Below are 20,454 nucleotides of genomic sequence, written 5' to 3'. Positions count from 1 at the left end.
TGTGACGTTTTAGGAAAGGGGCGGAGCTGCGGGGTTAGTTGACGGAGGCTGGGTCCTGCGCGGTGCAGCAGGGCACGTGTTTCAGCCGGAAGCGCCTTAAGATTCCGGGGGATGGAATCCGAAATGGAAGCGCAGAGCGCCGGGGCAGAGGAGGGCTTTACCCAGGTCACCCGTAAGGGTGGCCGGCGGGCGAAGAAACGACAGGCTGAACAGCTGTCCGCAGCGGGAGAGGGCGGGGATGCGGGCCGGATGGACACAGAGGAGGCCAGGCCGGCGAAGAGGCCCGTCTTCCCACCCCTCTGTGGGGACGGGCTCCTGGTATGTGGCTAGGACCCTAGGACAGCAACCAGGCAGGGGCCAGACGCGGATCAAGCCGGTGGCCTCTGGGGAATGTTGAAGCTGCGGTGGGGCTGTTCTGCCGCGATGCTCAGAGAGAAGTGATTCTCTGAAGTGTAACTAGTTCAGTTAAAGGAAGCCCTTTATGGATCAGATGTTATTTTACAACTCCATCACCATCCCTCCATAGCCTTTTGAGTTGTGTGTTCTTTTATTACAGAGTGGAAAAGAAGAAACAAGGAAAATTCCAGTCCCAGCTAACAGATACACACCGTTGAAAGAAAACTGGATGAAGATATTTACTCCTATTGTGGAACATTTGGGACTTCAGATACGCTTTAACTTGAAATCAAGGAATGTAGAAATCAGGGTAAGGAAAATCTCAACCATTTCCCAATACACCAGGCTTTCTCTCCTACAGAGATGGAAAGGCGTGAGTAGACTTTAGTTAATGGGACTTATTGTGTTGAATAGTTTTTGTCCAGTTTAAAAACTTACCATATTGAGTTTGAACTTCCCAAATGCCTTAAAAATCTGCGTTTGATACAAATATTAATTGAATTTGTAAATTAGTTCTGAGATCATACCAAAATACTGTCTATGCTTCTGTGTATCTTTTGTAATGTTCTGTGTCAAATTCAGAAAAGGTCGAGTAAAGAGATTGTCATAAACAGAAGTAAGTAAATAATGAACATAAGTACTTGCTGCTTTACAAGAAGTGTATACAGTCAGCGTCGGGGATATGTTCTGGGATATGTTTTGTAAGATGACTTAGTCCTTGTGCGAAGAGTGTATTTACACAAACCTAGATGGTATGTGTATATTTATGTATTTTTTCATATGGAAAACCAAATGTTCCAGCACCATTACTGAGTATCAGTCATTTCATCTACTTGACCTGCATTGCCAGTGTCCAGTGCCATATATCAGATTTCTGTATATTTTCCATTATACTGTTATGAGACCACCATGGTATGAGCAGTTGGTCATTGATCAAAATGTCATTATGCAGTGCATGACTGTGTTTTAATGGTGCTTTTTTGATAAAACTGTATTATTTTGATAAGAAACATACGCACATATGTGTGTGTGTGTATTTTTTTTTTAATTTTACGCTTTCGCCCAAGCTGGCGTGCAGTGGCACGCTCTCGGCTCACTGTTAACAGGCGCCCGCTACCACACCTGGCTAATTTTTGCATTTTTAGTAGAGACTGGGTTTTAGCATGTTGGCCAGGCTGGTCTTGAACTCCTGACCTCAGGTGATCCGCCCATCTCAGCCTCCCAAAGTGCTGGGATTACAGGCGTGAGCTGCCCTGCCCGGCCTATATATGTGTATTTTAAATTCTATGCTGTCAATCCAGGAACTAGACATTTAAAATTAATTTACTTTGGGCTTTCTGTTCTGGGTGCCAGTTTCATACCAGAATGTACATTTTTCAGTCATATCTTCAGTGCCTAAACTTTTCATGGGCTTTACTGTCCTATTTATTGCAGGATAATCACTTTGGATTCCACTAACATTTATTGATGCTGCCATATACCAGACACATAGTGGTATTACAACATGCTCTACATCATTTAGTCTTCAGGATATTCCCATCTTAAAGATGTGAGGAAACTTGGCCATAGTCATCAGGCTAATAAGGGAAACTTCCTATTATACTAGTAGGGAACACTCAGGATCTTCTCCTCTGACCTCCTTATTTTACTGATGAGAAAACTCAAGACCTAAAGTAACTAGGAGACTTGTCTAAGGTCACATGTAGGATTGGAACTAGGGTCTAGTTCTAAATGGGAAAGCCCCGGGGACTTTGCCATTACACAAGCCCATATGGTTTTAAATTTGTTGAGTACATGGTCTCCTCAACTAGATTGTGAATATGCATGGTACAGTGGAGATAACAATTTTGAAATCAGACCTGTGTTTGAATCTTAGCATTTTTGCTTTTTAGTACTTTAGTTTCCTCACATGCAAAGGTAGTCATATGACTTAACATTCAAAGTTGTTGTGAGGGTTAGAGTTATGGTGTGTAAAGCATGTTATTTATAGTGCATGTTATTTACAGTGTGTGTTATTTACAGTGGTAGGCATTTTATGAATAACAGTTATTTCTGCATTTCTCAAAGTTTGAGAACAGGTTCAGTGCTTCAGTCATTCTTTATTTCCCCAGTCAGCGGGTGCAGGTAGTTAGGCCTGGAGCTATTGGTTTAAGAAACATCAGCATGTAATTGATAACTAAGAAGATTAAGTCAGGAATCCCAGGGAAGACTGCCTTGAGAGAGAAGAGAAGAGGACAAGCTTGGGCATTGAAGGGATGGACAGAAGGTAGAGGTTCTTCAGAATGCAAGAAATTGGGTTGTGCCAGAGGAGTCTTGCTGTTAACCCCAAAATCTGATCATATAGTGTGGTTAGTTATTTGACACTCTTTGGGTGAAACAGCCAAGCTTTGGAGCTGGAAAGGTTTTGTTTTGCCAATAAAATATAGCACTTACCCAACCAGAACCTGTGTCATACAGAATATATTAGGGAAAGGTGGTGGTGAAGGAAATTCTCTGATAATGGGAAAGGACATTTCTAGTATTTCGTTAAGACATTTTCTGTTTGAGTCTCAACGGTATTTTGTACCCTTTTTTGTTTTTTAACAGACTTGTAAAGAAACCAAAGATGTTAGTGCTCTGACAAAAGCAGCTGATTTTGTGAAAGCTTTTATTCTAGGCTTTCAGGTGGAGGTGAGTAATTCTATGATATCTAAAATGGGGACTTGAAAAATACTCAATGTGAACATCTCAATGGATTAGGCATTTAAAAAAAAAAAAAAAAAAAAAAGGCCAGGCGCAGTGGCTCACACCTGTAATCCCAGCACTCTGGAAGGCCGAGGCAGGTGGATCACTTGAGGCCAGGAGTTCGAAACCAGCCTGGCCAACATGGCGATGCCCTCCGTCTCTACTAAAATTACAAAAAAATTAGCCGGGTGTGGTGGCACAAGCCTGTGGTCCCAGCTACTCGGGAGTCTGAGGTGGGACAATCACTTGAACCTGGGCGGCAGAGGTTGCAGTGAGCCAAGATCACGCCACTGCACTCCAGCCTGGGCGACAGTGTAAGACTATGTCTCCAAAAAAAAAAAAAAAGCTTTCTAGCTCAAGAGTTTGTGGATTTTCGTTCCATAGTGCTTTGCGCTTTACTCTTTTTCAGGTGTGCAAACGGAAGGGGCTTCACAGTGTTTGTTTTATATTATAGGATGCACTTGCCCTCATCAGGTTGGATGACCTCTTCCTAGAGTCTTTTGAAATTACAGATGGTGAGTGTGTGGTGGTCTGTGCTCTTGTGTCGCTGACTTTGTATTGTGATGTGACTCTCAGTTTTCTAATAGCATCAATTGAGCTGTATTTTTAGCAACTTTTTAATATGTATATATACATTTTGTGTCATTTAGAGAAATTTAGTTTATAATTAAACTTCATGTGGAAGTGGGTGGTGCACTAGAATGGCTTGCCTCCTGAGATGTTGCGTTTCTTGTTTAGTTAAACCCCTAAAGGGAGACCATCTATCCAGGGCAATAGGAAGAATCGCTGGCAAAGGAGGAAAAACCAAATTCACCATAGAGAATGTGACACGGACGCGGATAGTTTTGGCTGATGTGTAAGTATCTGATCTTGAGAAAATTATTGTCATAATTTATATTTGATCTTTTAAGAAAGTCGTAACAGTTGTATTTCATGTATAATGTTGCTGCTAAATCTTTGTCAGTACAGATGCTCCTCATAAACCCATTGTAAATTGAAAATATCAGAAGTCTAAAGTGCATTTAATATACCTGACTTGTGGAACATTATAGCTTAGCCTAGCCTATCATAAACGTGGTCAGAACACACATTAGCCTACAGTTGGGCAAAGTCATCCAACACAAATTCTACTTTGTGACAGAGTGTTGAATATTGAATACTGTACTAAAAATGAAAAACAGAATGGTTGTATGTGTACTTGAAGTAGAGCGTTCTGAATGTGTATCAGCTTTGCACCCTTGTAAAGTTGAAAAATCCCAGTTCAAACCATGTTAAGTTGGGAATCATCTGTATACTTTTGGGTGAATAGCCACCAACTTTGAAAGAGGCTTAAGTTGAGAAAATTTCAGAAATTGTGTATTTTCTCATTTAACAATGAGGAAATGTTACAAATGCTATTAAAAGAAATTATTATTACAGATGAAGATTTACATAGTATCTCGGGTTGGGCGCAGTGGCTCACGCCTGCAATCCCAGCACTTTGGGAGGCCGAGGTGGGTGGATCACCTAAGGTCAGGAGTTCGAGACCAGTCTGGCCAACATGGTGAAACCCCATCTCTACTAAAAATACAAAAATTAGCTGGGCGTGGTGGCGTACACCTGTAGTCCCATCTACTCGGGAGGCTGAGGCAGGATAATTACTTGAACCTGGGAGGAGGAGGAGGTTGCAGTGAGCCGAGATCGTGCCACTGCACTCCAGCCTGGGTGACAGAGCAAGACTCTGTCTCAAATAAATAAATACATACATACATACATACTCAAGGGAATCTATTAAATTAGTAGGGGAGAACAAGCAATCAGTATTTTGGATGCCCTTGTGAGTCTTTAGAAATATATATATCTATTTTATATATATGTTAAGGCCTTTTATAAAGCGAGGGGAATATCGTACATTAGGCAAAACTAGAGAGCAGTTATATGTGAACATAAATAAGATGATAGGAGCTTAAAATAAAGGTGCCAGAAGTGAAGCTGGGATTACCCCTGTCTGAGGTTGAAGCTGCCCAGGCTGGGGATCTTACTGGCAGATGGCTCAGAGATTATGTAATGCTGTGAAGTTGGGAAACTGAACAGTTGACTGAGAGGAGGAGGGTTCTGCCTGCGACTCAATCATGAAATAATTTCATTTAATATCTCAGTTTTACTCTAAACTGAAGGACTCCTTATTATATAAAATCTAAATTTTATATATTCTTTACACTTTAAGGATAACTATAGTACTGTGTTGGTGGCCCTCTTTACCTGAAGCCAGGAATATAATTTTATTTTTTGATCTTTATGGATTGAGTCTAGATTCAGAAATATGGAGGCTTGGGAGAAGCTATTCAAAAATGTGGAAATGCACACCATATGTAAAACTATGGCCAAGCATGGTGGCTCACGTCTGTAATCCCAGCACTTTGGAAGGCTGAGGCAGGTGGATGGCTTGATCTCAGGAGTTTGAGACTAGCCTGGGCAACATGGTGAAACCCCTTCTCTAAAAAAAAAATACAGAAATTAGCCAGGTGCGGCGGCCCACACCTGTAGTCCCAGCTACCTGGGAGGCCGAAGTGGGAGGATCGCCTGAGCCCAGAAGGTGAAGCTGCATTGAGCCGCGGTCATGCCACTGTACTCAACCGTTGGCGACAGAGTGAGACTCTAACAAAATAAAAAGAAAAATACCACATATAGTCTGGGCACAGTGGATTATGCCTATAATCCCAGCACTTTGGGAGGCCAAGGTGGGAGGAAGGATTGCTTGAGCCCCGAAGTTCAAGACCAGTCTGGGCAACATAGGGAGATCCCATCTCTACAAAAAAATACAAAAATTAGGCAGGCGTGATTGTGCACACCTGTAGCCCTAGCTACTCAGGAGGTTCAGGTGGGAGGATTGCTTGAACCCAGGATGTCAAGGCCACAGTGAACCATGATGGCACCCCTGCACTCTAGCCTGGGTGACAGAGTGAAACCCTGTTTCCAAAAAATAAATAAATTTTAAAAAATCCATATATAGATGCTCCTCACCGTATGGTGGGGTTATATCCAGATAAACCTGTTGTAAATTAAAGATCTCATAAGTCAGAAGTTCATTTGATATCATAGGATACTACTCTTTGAAAATTGAAGAGCATTCTGAATGCATATCACTTTGGCACAATTATAAAGTCAAAAAAAAAATCTTCAGTTAAGTCATGGACTGGCTGAGTAGCCCTGAAAGCTTTCATGAATTTAGAAATCCATGGCCTGCCGCGATGGCTCACATCTGTCATCCTAGCACTTTGGGAGGTCGAGGCAGGCGTATCACCTGAGGTCAGGAGTTCAAAACCAGCCTGGCCAACATGGTGAAATACAAAAAAACTAGCCTGGCATGGTGGCACATGCCTGTAATCCCAGTTACTTGGGAGACTGAGGCAGGAGAATTGCTTGAACCTGGGAGGCATAGACTGCAGTGAGCCAAAATCGCGCCACTGCATTCCAGCCTGGGCAACAGACTCCGTCTCGAGGAAAAAAAAAAAAAAAAAAAGGCCAGTGTGGTGCCTCACATCTGTAATTTCAGCACTTTGGGAGGCTGAGGTGGGTGGATCACCTGAGGTCAGGAGTTCAAAACCAGCCTGGGCGACAGACTCTATCTCAAAAAAAAATAAATAAATAAATTTAGAAATCTAAAACTGTAACTGATTTGCCAATGAAATTATATAGTTAGTCTGTCATTAAGTTTATTACTGGTAAATTTATAAGTATATTTATAAGTGTTAACCTAAAATTTACTAGTTAAACCAACTTTTTAAAAGTTTATTGTGGCATAATTTACATACAATAAAATTCTCCTGTTTTGAGTATCCAGTTCAATGAGTTTTTGGCAAATGTTGTGTATTGTAGTCCCATGACACTCATACAGTTCTGTTACCCTGAAAGTTCCCTCGTGCATGTTTGTGGTCAATTGCCTGCCCCCACCCTGTTCCAGGACAACCACTCCTCTAATTTCTGTCACTCTTTATTTTACATTTTCTAGAAATTGATATAAATGGAAATATATGGTATGTAGGCTTTGGTGTGTGACTTCTCTTAATTAGCATGTTATTTTGAATTTCTCCATTTTGTTGGGTGTATCAGTAGTTCCTTTTTATTGGCAAGTACTATTTCATTGCACAGGTATACTCTTGACCCTTCAATATTGCAGGGATTAGGGATGCCGAACCCCCAACATGGTTGAAAATCCATGTATGACTTGACTCTCCCAAAACTTAACTACTCCTGCTTTTGGCTGGAAGCTATTCCAATAACAAATAGTTGATAAACATATATTTTGTATGTTTTACGTATTATATACTGTACTCTTTCATAAAGTAAGCTAGGGAAAAGAAAATGTTAAGAAAATTATAAGGAAGAGAAAATCTATTTACTATTCATTAAGTGGAAGTGGATTATCATAAAGGTCTTCATCCTTGTCTTCATGGTGAATAAGCTGAGGAGGAGGAAGAAGGGTTAATCTTGCTGTCTCATGGGTGGCGGAGGTGGAAGACGTTGAAGGGGAGGCAGGAGAGGCAAGCGTACTCTGGAACTTTACAGAAATACATTGTAATTTCTGACTTTTTTGTGCTTTCCTTCTCTAAAAATGTTTCTGTAGGGTACCAGTCTTCCTCCACAGTTTGTTTAGTTTTAGTGCCCACATCATAAAAGGGTCTGTGTCATAAAAGATGTCAAAAGCATCTTGAATAATCAGAAACCTTCTGCCAAATTGCCTAATGTCACCTTGTTTTCTGACACTGCTGCTTCTACATCATCTTTCCTTATCACCCAACACTGCTTCAGAAGCACTCACCTCCATCAGGTCGTCTTCTGTTAATTCCTCTGGCATAGTGTCTGTTAGCTCTTGGTTTCTCCGAGATCTGTATCTTGAAACCCTTCACCCCTGATTTCTGGCCATATCCGCAGTCTCTTTCATGATTTCTTGTTTGGCTCTGTCGTAGATCCTGTACTGTTATGCAAAACCTCTGGACATGGTTTTCTTCAGCAGGAATTTATAGTTGCAAGCGTGAGGCTTTCACAGCTCTTTCCATAATAGTGACAGCGTCTTCAGTGGTTATAGTACTTCCAGACTATGATGTTCTTTCCATCGAGTTCTCTTCCATAGCATTGACACTGTTTTCCATAGAGCACTGTATGTGATGAACCTTAAAGATCTTTATGACTACCTGTTCTGGAGGCTGAATTAGAGCGTGTTTAGGTGCAAGGAGACCACGTTGTTGCCTTTCAGTGTTGAACTCATGGGGTTCTGGGTGGCTGGGACATTGTTCAATAGCAAAAGAACTTTAAAAGGCATTCCTTACTGGCAAGATACTTCCCGACTTCAGGGACAAGGCATTGATGGAATCAATCCAGAAAAGAGCTCTCCTTGTGCAAGCCATCCAGACGACAGGCCTCTGGCGTTACCTTTTCCCTTCAAGGATCAGGGTTAGCAGCTTTATAGATAAGAGCAGTCCTGATCATAAACCTGACTGCATTTGCACAAAACAGTAAAGTTAGCCTAGCCCTTCCTGCCTTAAATCCTGGTGTTTGCTTCTCTTCTTTACTAATAATTGCCCTTTGTGACATTTTTTTCCAGAACAGGACATTTTTCATCTGCACAAAAAACCTGTTCAGGCAGATACTATTTCTCCTCAATGATTTTCTTAATGGCGTCTGGGAACTTGTCTGCTGCCCTTTGGTGAGCAGAAGCTGCTTCTCCTGTTATCCTGACATTTTTAAAGCCACCTCTTTCTAACATTATCAAACCATCCTTTGCTGGCATTAAGTTCTCCAGCTTTAGATCCTTCACTTTCCTTTTGCTGTAAGTTGTCATATAATGACTTAATTTTTTCTCCATCATATTAGAGTCTGTAGATATGTCTTTCTTAGAACAATCCTGCACCCACATAAAAGCTGCATTTCCAATTTGAGATTGTCAACAAAAGAATCACAAGATCTATAAATTTGGAGAGGAAACTTTATTTCTTATAAAGGGTTGCATTCTGCAGGGTGGCCATTCTGACAGGCTGGGAAGTATACCCTTCAGCAGAGACCAAAAGCAGGCACTTTGAAGGAGGAAAGAATGAGACAGGAATTTATGCTGAATGGGTTGGCCAGTATACTTATTTAACAGGTTATAGGAGGAGCTATGAATATAAGAGGGGTTGTAATGCTTGTATACTGAATAAATGTAACATACGACCCCTGGTTGCTTTGTGGGGGAGATTTAACATTTAAAATATGTGACAGTTAGGTCCTGTACGTTACAAGATGAAGTAGGGACAAGGAGGTGAAGACTGAATGCACTGCCTATGGAAGCTGGTAGAACCAGTCCATGGTCAGTGATCTCTTATCAGGAGAATGTTACTGGGATCAGTCTCTTGTCCAATCAAAGCTGTAGTTACGGTTTGTGGAACAGAGTGTGGGAACAGGGAAGCTGGGGTCAATCTGTATCTAACTATTGGTGAGCTGTAATTGTTTTAATATTGTTTATCATAAGGCCAGTGCTTGTTAAGCTGCTAGAGAAAAAAATATCCTGTGGCAGTTAGAATGTCATTTACTCTTTTTTTTTTCTTTTATTTATTTATTTATTTTTTATTATTATTATACTTTAAGTTCTAGGGTACACGTGCATAACGTGCAGGTTTGTTATATATGTATACTTGTGCCATTTTGCTGTGCTGCACCCATCAACTCGTCAGCACCCATCAACTCGTCATTTACATCAGGTATAACTCCCAGTGCAATCCCTCCCTCCTCCCCCCTCCCCATGATAGGCCCCGGTGTGTGATGTTCCCCTTCCCGAGTCCAAGTGATCTCATTGTTCAGTTCCCACCTATGAGTGAGAACATGCAGTGTTTGGTTTTCTGTTCTTGTGATAGTTTGCTAAGAATGATGGTTTCCAGCTGCATCCATGTCCCTACAAAGGACACGAACTCATCCTTTTTTATGGCTGCATAGTATTCCATGGTGTATATGTGCCACATTTTCTTAATCCAGTCTGTCACTGATGGACATTTGGGTTGATTCCAAGTCTTTGCTATTGTGAATAGTGCTGCAATAAACATACGTGTGCATGTGTCTTTATAGCAGCATAATTTATAATCCTTTGGGTATATACCCAGTAATGGGATGGCTGGGTCGTATGGTACATCTAGTTCTAGATCCTTGAGGAATCGCCATACTGTTTTCCATAATGGTTGAACTAGTTTACAATCCCACCAACAGTGTAAAAGTGTTCCTATTTCTCCACATCCTCTCCAGCACCTGTTGTTTCCTGACTTTTTAATGATCGCCATTCTAACTGGTGTGAGATGGTATCTCATTGTGGTTTTGATTTGCATTTCTCTGATGGCCAGTGATGATGAGCATTTTTTCATGTGTCTGTTGGCTGTATGAATACCACACATCTACAGCCATCTGATCTTTGACAAACCTGAGAGAAACAAGAAATGGGGAAAGGATTCCCTATTTAATAAATGGTGCTGGGAAAATTGGCTAGCCATAAGTAGAAAGCTGAAACTGGATCCTTTCCTTACTCCTTATACGAAAATTAATTCAAGATGGATTAGAGACTTAAATGTTAGACCTAATACCATAAAAATCCTAGAGGAAAACCTAGGTAGTACCATTCAGGACATAGGCATGGGCAAAGACTTCATGTCTAAAACACCAAAAGCAATGGCAGCAAAAGCCAGAATTGACAAATGAGATCTCATTAAACTAAAGAGCTTCTGCACAGCAAAAGAAACTACCCTAAGAGTGAACAGGCAACCTACAGAATGGGAGAAAATTTTTGCAATCTACTCATCTGACAAAGGGCTAATATCCAGAACCTACAAAGAACTCAAACAAATTTACAAGAAAAAAACAACCCCATCAAAAAGTGGGCAAAGGATATGAACAGACATTTCTCAAAAGAAGACAGTCATTTACTCTTTAAGTGTAGGGTGTGTGACAACCCTTGCCCGGGTGGTCTTAGGTCTTGTTTACAATTTGGTGTCTTATTGCCATAGTCTGTTCTGTCTTGCCTGGGGGCCTAGGGGAAGATAAAGGGGTATTTGGCAAAACTGCAGGTGTTGTCACATCTGCTGTTGTAGCTGCAGTGACACCTCCATGAATTTTTTCTTTTTTTACAATGGGTCCTATGGTATAGTCATTTATCTTGAAGTGGCGGGCAGCTGCAGCTGCAGGCCTCAGTCAACAGTACATGTCAAGCAATTCAGCTTTTCTTTTTTTTTTTTTTTTTTTTTTTTTTGAGATGGAATCTCCCTCTCTCGCCAAGGCTGGAGTGCAATGGTGCAATATCGGCTCACTGCAACCTCTGCCTCCTGGGTTCAATGGATTCTCCTGCCTCAGCCTCCCAAGTAGCTGCGACTATAGGCGTGTGCCATCATGCCTGGCTAAATTTTTTGTATTTTTAGTAGAGACGGGGTTTCGCTGTGTTAGCCAGGATGGTCTCAATCTCCTGACCTCATGATCCACCCGCCTCAGCCTCCCAAAGTGCTGGGATTACAGGCGTGAGCCATCGCACTTGGCCAGTTCAGCTTTTTCTTGAGGTGTCACGACTTTTCTGTGCTTCTTTGGAGCACTCCCAACATCACGAGTGGCACTTTGTGTGGGGTCCACGTTGTGTAGGTCACATGGTCTCAAAGCTTGCAGTATGCACTAAGTTTAAAAATAGGCAAGAACTGTGAGAGATCACTTTCTACTGTGAGAGACAATTTATTGGAGAGTCAAAACTGCTCATGGGAGATGATCAGCATCACATGGCATTCTAAGTGGATACTTGCAACACCTGAGCTCACCACAAGAGCAGTAGGTGGAAGCTGTGAAATTGTCGTACAGTATGCACTACAGATAATTTTATGGAGTTATGATTTAATACTGCATCTTTGCATTTGTTTCCGTTTCTGTTGACTACAAATGGCACCATACATGGCTTGTGTTTGTGTGTGTAAGTTTTGATTGATTTTAACTTTTTTTATGGTAGTAAATAAGATAGACTAGTATCTACATATAATTTATGCATTCATGACATAGCTTTTCTAATTTTTTTTTTTTTTTTTTTTTTTACATTTCTACAATACTCAGCTCCTCTCTGGGTTTTTTTCAAGTCTCTAAAATATCTTCCAATATATGTGTTGAAAAAAGTTTGTGTGTAACGACCCGTGCAGTTCAAATCTATTATTCAAAAGTCAGCTGTATTATATTTTGTTTGTTCAGTCACAGTAGATGGACATTTGGGTTGTTTTCAGTTTGTGGTTGTTATGAATAATGTCGCTACTGAATTACTTACGTCTTTTGTGTTTTCTTACAAACTAAATTACAGACTACTTGAAATTAAGAGATGTACTATCTCTTGCTTTTGCTATAGACAGGCTAGTTGGAAATCCACGTTTAAAAGTTTATATTAATTATAATAAAGCTGTAAGATGGGCTGTTATGTACCTATAAAAGTTATTTTTGATGAGTTGCTAATAACCTGATAAAATACAGTATAATGCGAGCCAGATAGAAAACTAAAAACAATTGGTTCCAGGTATATTTAATATAGCAGATGGGAAATGATGTTTCCTCTGTGTCTTGAAGCCTCCATTCCTTTCCAACTGTTGCCCCATTACTTTGGTTCTTTCTGCAGCAAAACTACTCCCACTTTATCTATTCTTTTCGTCTTTATTTCCTCATCTGTCATGCTCTGTTTTAAATAATTTTAATCAAAGTTAAACATACACATAGTTTTAAAAAGCCAAAAATTGGCCGGGCGCTGTGGCTCACGCCTGTAATCCCAGCACTTTGAGAGGCCGAGGCAGGCGGATCACGAGGTCAGGAGATCGAGACCATCCTGGCTAACACTGTGAAACCCCGTCTCTACTAAAAGTACAAAGAATTAGCCAGGTGTGGTAGCGGGAGCCTGTAGTCCCAGCTGCTCGGGAGGCTGAGGCAGGAGGATGGCATGAACCTGGGAGGCAGAGCTTGCAGTGAGCTGAGATCACTCCACTGCACTCCAGCCTGGGCGACAGAGTGAGACTCTGTCTCAAAAAAGAAAAAAACCAAAAATGTCTGCTGCCTACCTCCATTTCACCCTTTTCAGGGGAACCAATTTCAACTCTTTTAGCTTATCTTAAAAAATTATTTACCTCTGTATTTCCAGATATTTTGTTCATACAGTTCATATACAGTTTTATTTTTCAGATTCACTATTGACATTCTACCATCAAAGATGAAGGTTTAGCTGTCTTTCACTCCCTTACTTCCACCACGTACACTCAGCCTTTCTGACACTCCGATTTATTCTTCTTTGTCCTCCTGATGGTCCCCTTGTGGTTTTTGTTAGATAATGTTCAGTATTACCTGAAAACAAATCAGTGCTCAGTGTACTTATAGCTGAGCCAGGTGAAGAACCAGGTGAAATACTGTGACTGCCTTATCTTTGTTTTGCAGCATTGTTTTCACTTAAGGAAGTAACTCTTTTGTGTCTATCTCCTTTCTTCTCTTTCATCCTACTAATTCAGTAAGAAGCTATACGTTGTATCTCCTCTTGATGTATTTGAATGCATCTAATATTTGAGAAATCTCTCCTGGAGAGGTCTATTCCCCAAACGCCCCCCTGCTCTCTGCCTGCATTCTGGCTGCACAGCCATCATCCTGGGTTCCCTGTCCCCTGCCTCTTGGAGTCTCTTTCCCGGAGTTCTGCTTCTTGATATTCCCGCTGCTGATTCAGGCAGCAGTTGACTTGGGTCTGCACAGTCAGTTCCGTCTCCTCCATCTGCTTTACACCTTTCTGGACTTTGCTACTGTTATCACTCTCTTCTTCCTTTTGGGCTTATATCTTTATTGTCATTTTAGTGGAGTTTGGGGAGGAGCATTTGTAAATGTTTGTTTTGTTCATCTGCAGGTGGCTGGAGAAAGAGCATTACAGAGGAAGGGGAAAGCACAAAGATCTTAAGTCGAGGGCACATCTGGCAGTGAGCGAGGAGGCTTGGCCAAGGACGAAAGGGAGAGAGTGGAGAGTGATAGATGAGGTCAAAAATAATAGGGCCTTGAGGTCCTCATAAGGACTTTGGCTTTTACTCTGAGTGAATAGAAAGTCATTGGATGATTGTGAGCAGAGGAAGGAGGTGGGATATGAGGGGGCGAGGGGCAGTGAAGGTGGGTAGGATCCATAGATGGGAGGTCCTGGGGTGGGAGTGAAGGATTATTTGTGTTGATAGGAGCTGGAATGACAGAAAGTGGTGGAGGGAGAGTTGGATGTTTGAAATCGAAATTATAGGGGGTTGCAGTTTTTGGTAATGACTAAGTCCAGGGTGTGACCATGGATGTAAGAGGCTGGAGTAGGGTGGACAATACCCCGTGTTGGCATAAAGAGTGTATCAAGGACCTCAGAGGCTGGCATGTTGGGATTATCATCTTCGTGGGTATTGACATGATCGAGCATGGAGATGGGAATAGCAAGAGAAAGACAGCAAGCCAGGAGCTGACGTCTTCACAGGTGATCTGCAGGGGCAGCTGAGGACCCCAGCCAGGCAGGGTGGGGGGTGATGTGGCCTGAGAGCGGATCCAAAGCCAAAGGGTTTTCAGGGAGGTAGGAGGGAGAGCATGTGGTCTGGATGTGGCATGAAGGCACCTGCTCCTCCCCAGGCCCCAGAGGTACCTGGTTTGTGGAGGAAAAACGCAACCATTTGAGATCTGGCCTTAGTTAAAGCCAGAAGGTGAAGGGAATATTAACAGGGGTTGAAGATACAGAAGCTTTAGCTGATAACTGTTGTACAGGGCACAGTGAAAACAGTTTGGAAGATGGACTCAAAAAGGCAAATTTGTCATTCGGTAAAGAATGCCTATTAAAAGGGTCTAAATGATCCTCAGAGCCCTGAAGAAATTTAGATAATCTTTAGAAAACTTTGCAGTTGAAAACCAATTATGTTGACATTGAGTACAGTGTTGCATTTATGGGTTTTCAGTAACCAGCTCAGCCAGTGTGTCGTCTTGGGCAGGCTTTTTGATTTCTTATAAACTTCTTTCCTCATCTGTAAAACAGGAAGGTCATGTGAGGATTAAATGAGGGCATGTATAGAAAGCCCTGGCACATAAAGCATTCATGGGATGGGAGCCATCATTAACGAATAATCTTCACAAACTTTACTTTTTCAAAAAATTGTCTTTTCTAATAATTTTTTATTGGTATACAATTTATATATCATAAAATGCACCCTTTTAAAAAGTGGTTTTTAGTATATTTGTGGAGTTGTGCAGCCATAACTATCACTGCCCTCGTTAAAGAATCTGACTCAAATGTGATTTTCCAGCATTTTTGGAGTACAGGACTTAGGCAAGAAAGTGCTTTTTTGTTTACAATGTCTTTTTTTTTTTTTTTTTTTAAGAGAGGGTTTTGGTCACTCAGGTTGGCATGCTGGCACTCTACAGGCACGTGCTACTACACCCAGCTGTTGAATTTTTTTTGTAGAGATGGGGGTCTCATTATGCTGTCCAGGCTTGTCTCAAACTCCTGGCCACAAACCATCTACCTGCCTTGGCCTCCCAAAGTGCTGGGATTACAGGTGTGAGTCATTGCATCCCAGCCACTAATTTGTCTCATTTTATTTCTTTCAGGAAAGTTCACATCCTTGGCTCCTTCCAAAACATCAAGATGGCAAGAACTGCCATTTGCAACCTAATCTTGGGTAATAGCAGTTTCTTTCTTTGGTGTTTTCTCTGGGAGGGATAGGGAGTTAATTGCGGAAGTCAAAACTACATTTGCAAAGCAATTTGGGGTAATATTAAAGTTAGCAAGTAGAAACCCTTGGGAGTTGGCAAAGGTGGGCCTAGAGAAGGAAGTAGAATTTTTTTTTTTTTTTTTAGCCTGAGTCTCACTGTGTTGCCTAGGTTGGAGTGCAGTGGCGTGATCTTGGCTCACTGCAACCTCTGCCTCCCAAGTTCAAGCGATTCTCCTGCCTCAGACTCTTGAGTAGCTGAGACTAAAGGTGTATGCCACCACGCCCGGCTAATTTTTGTATTTTTAGTAGAGACGGGGTTTCACCATATTGGCCAGGCTGGTGTGGGACTCCTGACCTTGTGATCCGCCCACTTCAGCCTCCCAGAGTGCTGGGATTACAGGTGTGAGCCACTGCACCCAGCCAGAAGTAGAAATATTTTTGCTTAGATTCCATTTGTCTGCAAGAGAAGAGAAAGTGTTTATTGGGTAATATTGCTTAAATCTTTGCTGCCTTCCTGATAAGGTGCAGAGAAAAACCATTCCAGAATAGCAGGGAACATCACATTTTAGGTTCAACCAAGGAGGAGCTGCTGAACAGCTTCAGTTAATTTAATTGATCCACTTAACCCATTTTTTGATCCTGCAGCACAGTCAGTTACCTTCTGATAAGAGTTACAGGATCTTAGCGGCTTGCTCAGAAAATTGGGATTCTCTGGTTCCCAGGCCTCAGTGATTGGCTTCTTTTTGAAATATTTTAACAACACAGTGCCTTTCACTCTTAGAAGTTTAAAATATTTTTTGGAGAATATTTGGGTATTATTTCCTGTAAGGTTTTTTTTTTTTTTGGTAATTTCAAGAAAATGTCTCTGTTCTTTCTAGGGTTCTAGACCCTTTTTCATGTCACAGTCTGCCCTCTGTGTCTGCAAGGTCCACATCTGTGGACTGAACCAATGGCAGATCAGATACTCAGAAAAATACATATAAAAATACGGCAAATTAAAAATAATACAAATTTTAAAACACAATACAGTATTAACTATTTACATAGCATTTACATTGTATTAGGTATTATAAATAATCTAGAGATGATTCAAAGTATATGGGAGGATGTGTGTAGTTAATGTGCATATTTTTTATATAAGAGACTTGAGCATTCAAGGATTGTGGTGTCTGTGGGAGTCCTGAAACCAGTCTTCCTTAGACACTGAGGGGCGACTGTAGGCTCTATAAATGTGAGTCTATTTGTGTAAATACTTTTTTCCCCCTTTGCAGGAAATCCTCCTTCCAAGGTTTATGGCAATATTCGAGCTGTGGCTAGCAGATCAGCAGATCGATTCTGATTTCAAGTCAGAGACTTTTTATCTTGCCTTTGGACTCTGGAGAAAAATACTTTATGAGGGGTCGGTCACAAGAAACCACCTGAAGAATTTCAGTCATTTGAAGCCTCTGTCCCTTCTTCCATTCTCAGCCAGAAGCATAAACAGAAAAGAAAGATTTAAGAGTATTCACACTCAACAGGTTTTAGAATAATTTAAATATCAAAAATTGATTCTATTATACTTACACATTAGGTATAATTTATCATTTATCTGAAATTACATGTAGCAGATTACATAGTCTGTAATCCTCAGAGGGAAACTTCTTTAAACAAGAAGTTAAAACAGCTCTATATGAATAAGTTTAAACAGCTGTATATGAATTTATACTTTTATATTTATAAATTTATAACTTCATAAAAATTTATAAACATTTCTTCTTTATAATTGTAATTTAATAGATTATCTCAGAAAAACCTCTCTGAATGATAACCCTTCCTTACTACTGGGTGATGTGTAAATATTTGTTGGGGGACAGGGTCTCACTTTGTCACCCAGGCTGGAGTTCAGTGGTGCGATCTCAGCTTACTGCAGCCTCTACTTCCTGGGTTCAAGTGATCCTCCTGCCTCAGCCTCCCTAGTAGGTGGGACTACAGGTGTCCACCACCATGCTTGGCTAATATTTTGTATTTTTGGTAGAGATGGGGTTTCACCATGTTGACCAGGCTGGTCTCGAACTCCTGACCTCAAATGATCCATCCACCTCGGCCTCCCAAAGTGCTGGGATTACAGGCATAAGCCACTGTGCCTGGCCTTGATGTGTGAATATTTGAGAGGTCATAAGCAGTGGTTTTGGCTATACTGTACTACACCGTATACATCAGTAAGAGCTCATCTTGGAACCCGTTTTGCAGTTTTAAAAATTAAAGACCTACATCACAGGGTTGATGTGAAGAAAGTTTTATTTTTCAAATGAGTATTTAATGAAAGTATACATAACCAGTGTTGGGTATACAGATGCTTCTCAACTTACGATGGGTTTATGTCCAGATAAGCCCATTGTGAGTTGAAAATACCAAACGTCGAACATCACAGCTTAGCCTACCTTAAAAGTGCTCCGAACACTACATTAGCCTACACTTGGGCAAAATCGTCTAATACAGAGCCTATTTTTTAATAAAGTATGTTGAATGTCTCACATAATTTTTGAAGATTACATTGAAAGTGAAAAACAGAATGGTTGGGTACTTGAAGTACAGCTTCTACTGAATGAGTAATTCTAAAGTTGAAAAATAGAACCATCATAAAGTCTGTTTCCTCTAGTAAAGGTGAGATAAATGTTTTTTCCCACCCAAAAAACTATATAAATTCGGATTAGCTCATTTCTGCGTGTTTAAATAGTATGATTATACATTATAAACTGGAAGGAACTTTATTAAATGTGACTTTGATACTTCTTTTGTGTATCTCTAAAACCCTTGATGAAAACATGTAAACTTCAGTGATGGGAGTATTAGAAAGTTCATGTAGGAACTAAAAGAAAAATTGTTACGCTTATTTCCTTTATATCAGTTACATATGCCACTGTTCTAAGCTAGTTTGTACAGTACGTGGGATTGGATATACTTAAATGTTTTTAAAAATGTCATTCATTCATTAATGCTTTTTTTTGCAAAATACTCAACTGGGAATCCAACTGGAAATTGCTGAGTATGTCCCACCTCAAATTTTTTTATCCTCTGGCAATAGCAGCATGGAGCAAGGATGTGTACAATGGTATCAGATCCTTTTACTCATACCTTTTTGAAAAAGAGATTTGGGACTTTTTAAATTCTGGAGTCTGTACAGGTTTCCAGAGGTACTTTCCTGGGGAATGGGTCCATGCCTGTAATCAAGTTTTCCAAGCACTTGGACTGAATGGAACCATTGCTAGGTGACCATAAATGTTTTGAATCGACTTTGAAGGAACGGAGCAGGCAGGAAGTTAAAAGCATCATTTCAACTGGGAAAATATGGGTTATCTGTATTAAAGGGAAATAATGTTTTGGTATTATCCAAATTACTTCCTTTTGAAGATTTCCTATGTAATTACAACTGTCAGTAATACAAGAGAGCAAATATATTTCCCTAGCAGCTGCTAAAATTTGGAATGCTGAACTTCGGTTTAAGGACTGCTTTGGACCCCCCTACTTAGTTAAGTGTTCGTATCTCCTGTTCCCCAAAAGTAGTAGTACTACTACTTGGGGCTTTTGAAAAGGGAGAGAAAATGTTAGGGGGAACCCAACTAATAATTCTTGGGATGGGAAAGTATGAAGACGGACTAGAGGTAATAAATTTGACCATCATACTGGCTTCCAGGTTCTTAACCTGGATCAAATAATTTCATTAAACCCTTCTCTAAGGCCAAGACCCTAAATCTAATACTTCCAACCTTACCTGTTTCTATGGCACTTGTCCCTCTATGTTGTAATTATTGTGTCTGCCTGCCACCCTAAGGCTACTTACGATTTTGGATACTCAGTATCTGGTATGATTTCCTGACATACACTTTACATATGTATTCATTGATACATTGCCTGGGGGATGGGCCTGAGAGAATAGCATTTTCTTAGGTATTCGTGGCTGACAAGGGAGACCCATGGGGTTTCCTCCCAGTCACTCGCTCCGTAAGATTTGGGCTGCACCTCTCATGCCACCTAGAACTAGGATGGTATGTATGAAAGCTCATGCTCCTTGGATATTCATCTTGTCTACTTTTAAGACTGTTAGAAGTAGGTTAAAAAAAGGGCTGGGTGCGGTGGCTTAAGCCTGTAATCCCAACACTGGGAGGCCAACGTGGGAGGACTGCTTGAGCCCAGTTTGAGACCAGCCAGGCAAAATGACAACACCCTGTCTTAACAAAACAAAACAAAAACAGCCAGGCACTGGCATGCATCTGTGGTTCCAGCTACTCTGGAGGCTGAAGTGGGCGACTGCTTGACCTCAGGAGACAGACTGCAGTAAGCCTTAATCATGCCACTGCACTCCAGCCCAGATGAACAACAAAAGATCCTGTCTCAAAAAAACAAAAACAAAAACAAAAAAGGGAGCGGGGCGAGGGGGGGGGGGGTGGGGGCTTGGGGCTTAAATTCATCTACTTGCTTAGACTTAACCTTTATTCCTGGGATGTTTTAACAAGTCACATAACCCATTGTAACTAGTGCACATCTGGCGATACAGGTATTCTGGATATAAAATGTCCCCAACTTCTCTGGGCCAGGGATGTCATTTGCGGGAGCATCTCAAGTGCCTATTACAGTGATGGACATGTAGGGGCTG

The 20,454-nt window shown here is 41.0% G+C and overlaps 1 protein-coding gene across 1 annotated transcript; it reads left to right on the top strand.

Annotated features, from left to right (window-relative positions):
• Window positions 1–103: 103 nt before the first annotated feature.
• Window positions 104–17,200, top strand: PNO1 (partner of NOB1 homolog). The gene is given in 7 exon segments (NM_001172108.1): window positions 104–318; window positions 557–706; window positions 2,983–3,066; window positions 3,575–3,635; window positions 3,859–3,976; window positions 15,718–15,788; window positions 17,093–17,200. Coding segments are annotated over 7 exon segments (759 nt in total). The 5' UTR covers window positions 104–111; the 3' UTR covers window positions 17,161–17,200.
• Window positions 17,201–20,454: the final 3,254 nt, after the last annotated feature.

Source organism: Macaca mulatta, chromosome 13 (assembly GCF_049350105.2).
Source record: "Macaca mulatta isolate MMU2019108-1 chromosome 13, T2T-MMU8v2.0, whole genome shotgun sequence".
Classification (NCBI taxonomy): domain Eukaryota; kingdom Metazoa; phylum Chordata; class Mammalia; order Primates; family Cercopithecidae; genus Macaca; species Macaca mulatta.
This window is presented reverse-complemented; position numbering and strand designations above follow the sequence as displayed.